At 41.5% G+C, this 4,716-nt stretch overlaps 1 protein-coding gene across 2 annotated transcripts in view; it reads right to left on the bottom strand.

Annotated features, from left to right (window-relative positions):
- frem1a (Fras1 related extracellular matrix 1a) overlaps positions 1-4,716 on the bottom strand; it is a 48,565-nt gene that overhangs the window by 2,686 nt on the left and 41,163 nt on the right. For both annotated transcript variants that reach the window (XM_014021073.1, XM_014021074.1), the window contains exons 30-36: positions 3,328-3,471; positions 3,049-3,257; positions 2,913-2,960; positions 2,644-2,826; positions 1,637-1,768; positions 1,319-1,434; positions 535-620 (exon numbers count right to left, since the gene is read on the bottom strand). In XM_014021073.1, coding sequence (XP_013876527.1) covers positions 535-620; positions 1,319-1,434; positions 1,637-1,768; positions 2,644-2,826; positions 2,913-2,960; positions 3,049-3,257; positions 3,328-3,471 — 918 coding nt within the window. The remainder of the gene's footprint in view (positions 1-534; positions 621-1,318; positions 1,435-1,636; positions 1,769-2,643; positions 2,827-2,912; positions 2,961-3,048; positions 3,258-3,327; positions 3,472-4,716) is intronic.

The raw sequence follows: 4,716 nt of genomic DNA, 5'->3' as shown, positions 1-4,716 counted from the left end.
CCCCCACACAATCAATGCTTCAAAACATGGATGGATTTTGTCCATTATAATCTGGATTTGAACACATTTGAAACATCACCTTCAGTCAATCATCACAGTGCTACACTCAGTATTCACCAGTTTTCTCAGGCATCTGCCTGAGCATGACTCTCAGACCGTGTCACAGTGCAGCTAGGATCTAGAAGGTCAGTGGGACACTAGGTTGTCACGTTTGAGGTTCTTTCTATGACCTTGTCACAGTCTGTTGTAGCTTTTGCATGAGACCAGCTCAGCCTGTTTGTCTTCAAGTTGTATACATGTGAGCCACACCAGTGTAGGCCTCACATTATGAACAGACAGCCACCCCAATAATAAACCAGCACCTCACCACTACCTGCATGCTCAAAATCACTGTGGATGTGAGACATTTCAGGCTCACCTAATATACACATGCAGATCTTACCAAGACCACAAGACCATTTTTACATCAGAGTGGAGTTATTGTCCTGGAAGAAGAGGATTTAAATTCTTTTTCAACAATCTTAAACCCCTCACCGATCCAAAAGGGCTTCCTTCCACTGAAGTCCCACAGCCAGTCCATGTCGCTTTTAGAGGAAACACTGGCAAGAGTTCCCTTGAACCTGATATCAGACAGAGAACAGGCTCGTTAGAGACAGAACTCAATTTGTTGCACAATTCTGACATGACACTGACAACTAACACAAGCTGAAACAACCAGGCATAAAAATGTCTTTCTACAGTGGTTTGTGTGTGTGTGTGTGTGTGGGGTGGGGGGGGGTAGGTTTAGGACCAAGGTGTGAATTGAGTTTAGGCTAGATTTATGGTCAGTTATGTAGACAAGTATTTACTCAGAGGATCCCACTGCCACCCGATGACTCTGCAGAGTTGGTAAAGCCCTATAGGAAGTGCACGCTCGTTTGAGATCAGGTCCAGTCCTGGTCCACTGGGTCCTATCTTTATGGGAAATGCATGGTGGAGTCGGCTGTTTCAGATGGAGACAGCCTTTTGATTTGTGTTTTGCTGTAAGATGTAGTAGAATACGGCTGGTATATTCCAGTGAGTGTAGGTTAACTGTTTGAGTAGAACTCAGCCAGTACATTGAGTGTTTGTCATGCACTGTTTCATGGAGAGGGGGAAGAGTTCAGAGGAGGGAGGGTTAGGCAGAAGAGGGTGAGCGTTAAGGTAGGGGATAGGGTTAGGTTTAGGGTTAGGCTATGAAAATGATTGGAAAATGAATGGAAGGCAATGCAAGTTCTCCACACGGATAGAAAACCAACTTTTGTTGGTTCTCTTACAGACAAAGACTGTGAAAGTGTACCTCTCCCTGCAGGCCCTGTTAGCAGCACTCCATGTGACCTTGTGGTCAGTACTGAGGATGTAACAGTGTCCTCCATGAAAGGTCCAGCTCTGAGGACACGTCTGAGCGCTCACCATCTGTGGAGATGTGCAGACATGTTTTTGAACTTTAAATTTAACCCTGATTATCTTCCTAACCTCCTTCAATATGCTCCAACAAGCTATCATACAATATAAACCAACGTCAGTTCACTGTCTCAGGAAATATTTGCTACTACTGTTTCATCTGAACAACAATCAGTCACTTAATAATATTCAGTTTTCCCTTCATGTGTTATACCTGATCTGTTGGAGCCCATGGTTTCCAGGACACACCGTTGCAGTGAAAAAGCTGATTGATTGTTTTATTGAAATGTAAAAGTCCCATCAGTTCTGGCACACAGGGTTTAGGATCTGAGTTTTCAGCTGCTGCCTTCAGGCCACAAAGCAAGAAAAATAATTATTCATGGTGTTTTAACTAGAAGGCAACAACATCAGGCTGTTTTTGTCTGCACAACCCATGTTTATGACTTAACCCAGTGATTCCCAACCAGGGATATGTGTACCCCTTGGTGTATGCGAGTATATTACAGGGGGTATATGGAAAAATTCCCCAGATGTATAAAAAATAAATAAAAATAAAACTGGGTTATGTAAAGTCCTATGATTTGACACAAAATAGAATCCAGTATAAAACGCAGAATCTCATGGAATTTGCTCATTTGGATGAGTTTCTGATGTATTTTGGATGCTGCTGCTTCCTGCACCTGCAGTTACCTGGTTTATTTATTTAATTACTTAGTCACTTTCAAGGCAACATTTTTATATTTATCTTTTGTCTTTCTTTGAAATTAATAAAATGCAAGAGAACTAAATGTTCTAGGGTGTTAAATAAATATTTTTCAGTTAATAATCAGCTGTTGTACATTATAGTTTTGGAGAATCATCATTACATTTGACTGAAGGGGTACTAGTGGTATGACAAAATGGCTCAAGGGGTACACAAGTCTGAAAAGGTTAGGAACCACTGACTCAACCTACTGAAGAATACTTTGAAATTAAAATAGGAGCTTGAGACCAGATATTAAATTATTCTTTTTGGGTCAGTTAGCACAGCTGATAAGCAGTAATACAGGTACAAAGTGGAGGTACGATTCCACAAAAGGATGATTAGACCAACACATTAATTATATTAATTATTAATAATTACAATGTTAAGATAAACAATTAGAAAAATACACTGAACATTTGAAGGAAATACTCACCCAGCTGACTCAGGTTATTCTAGTAACTAATATTTATACTCACCAGTTTCTGAGGGAGATGTTTTTCTTTCAGAACTTTTAATGAGGAATCAGACTGTTTCCCTGTAGAAACAACAGGATGGAGCTGGAGCTGTGCCCCCCTGCTCATCACCCTGATGTTGGCCTTTCTGTTTTCTCTGGGTGCGGAGTTGTCCTCTTCTACTCGTAGTTGTGTGATTCCGTGATACTGAAATTAAACAAACAATGAAATAAACAGTTTTGTTTTTGACCATCAGAGCTATAAAGCTGAAATTAGTTGTTGCAGCTGCTTACTGTGTAAACTTTGTCTGTTCCATTGTGAAACACTGATGAGGGGGCAATCTGAAACATAAAACAATAATTATATATAAAGCTAGTGAAGCTAAATAACAAATAAATAACGTTTTAAGTGTGGTTCTTAAATACTTACAGTTTTGGGATTGCTGACAACTCTTAGTCTTTTTTTTGGGAGACTTTCTCCAGACCTGGAGATGCTGTCTCCTCGTGTCCAAACAACAGTTTCTGAGCCCAGAGGAAGTTTTTCCAGTTGAATGGATCCATGCTGAGGATATGTGTCTGCTCGAATCTCTTCTCCTCCAAGAAGAGGAGCCTGAGAATCCTGCTTTGGCCTGCACTGCCCTGAGTGTTTCAGGTTGCAACAACTTAGGGTTTATTATGCAAAAATACAAAAAAATATTGTCATGTGTACCTGAGTCTCTGATGATGACCTCAGCCTTGCTGATACTTTTAATGACGGTGGCTTCAGGAGAAACTAGCTGCACCTCACAGGTTTCATCTGCCTCCTCAATCTGGTCCTGAATGATCTCCAGCTGCCACCTCTGCTTTGACACTCCTACACAGACAGAAAAACGCTGTAGTGTTGGACATTGTTTTATAGTTTTAATTCTAACAGAAAGAGTTCAAGAGTCTTGGTAGTTGAAAAACACATGTATGTATCAATACACAAACTAGAAACTGCATAGTGGTAGCATATATGCCCCCCACGCATATGCAAAGAACCAATGCACCTGAACTCAAAGGTCACCAGAGCAGATTTATTGTTTTGGGTGGGGGTGGGTGGGGGGCACTCATTGGTGGGCCTGATGGATAGAGCTTCATCAGGGCTAAACAACAAAAAAAAAATCTGGAGCTCCTATGTTGAAAAGGTTTTGAGTTATAAGCATTTTTGTACGTCCAGACACACCCTTTTCAGATGGGGCCCCCTCCTCAAATATGGGGTCTATTGTAAAACCATTGGCTGGTGTTGTGTAGGTCAGACACATCTCTAGTCCTGCCAAATTTCACGCTGACTGGTGCAGCCTTTTCTGTGCTATTGTTGACCAAATATCTCAGAAAAAAATGCCAAAACAAATAAAGAAACAGTATGAAAACAATGGGTTCAGTTTTTTTAATGACTTAGTGCTAACAGATGAACAAAATCACAAACACAGGATTACTTTGGATGGAGCAGGGGATCAAMAGGTTAGGGCCTTGTCCACAGTAACAATGGGGTTCATTTGGTTTGTTGTGCTGAAGATTGAACTGAGCTCAAGCTCTTGATTTACTGGTCCATGTTCCCACCCTCACCTAGGGATGGGTACCGATTTCGATACTTTTTTAAGTACCGACCGAATTCTGTTGGTACTACCGAGAACCTATTCATGAAACATCAAACGGTACCATGTTTCGGTACCTAAACGCATCATTGCGACTGTATTGGCGTAAGAGTGGTGAGTGTTCCATGCTTGTCCTGAACGCAGCATCATGAYGTCAGCAGCCGCTGCTTCAGAAAACAGAGCTCAGTCTGAACATTGCTTGAAATCGAGCCTCGAAGCTCGCTGCTCCTGGAGTAAAACTCACCGAACAGACCGCCTCTGAATTATCTGGTGGATTAATTATCTTGTGAGCACAACGTTCGTTCAAAGTAAATAAAGTACCACCACTTTCTTTATTTCATCCGCCATTAAACAGAGATCGACAGAGGGGCCGACAGAGGAAAACAACAGAGACACTTCACACGTCTGACCTGAAAGAGCACAAGCAGCCAGCTTGAAGTGTTGGAGCGTTTTGGATGTTCAAAACGTAGCTTGAATACCTT

Source organism: Austrofundulus limnaeus, unplaced genomic scaffold (genome assembly GCF_001266775.1).
Source record: "Austrofundulus limnaeus strain Quisiro unplaced genomic scaffold, Austrofundulus_limnaeus-1.0 Scaffold277, whole genome shotgun sequence".
Classification (NCBI taxonomy): domain Eukaryota; kingdom Metazoa; phylum Chordata; class Actinopteri; order Cyprinodontiformes; family Rivulidae; genus Austrofundulus; species Austrofundulus limnaeus.
The sequence above is the reverse complement of the archived record's forward strand: the minus strand, read 5'-3'. Positions and strand labels throughout refer to the sequence as shown.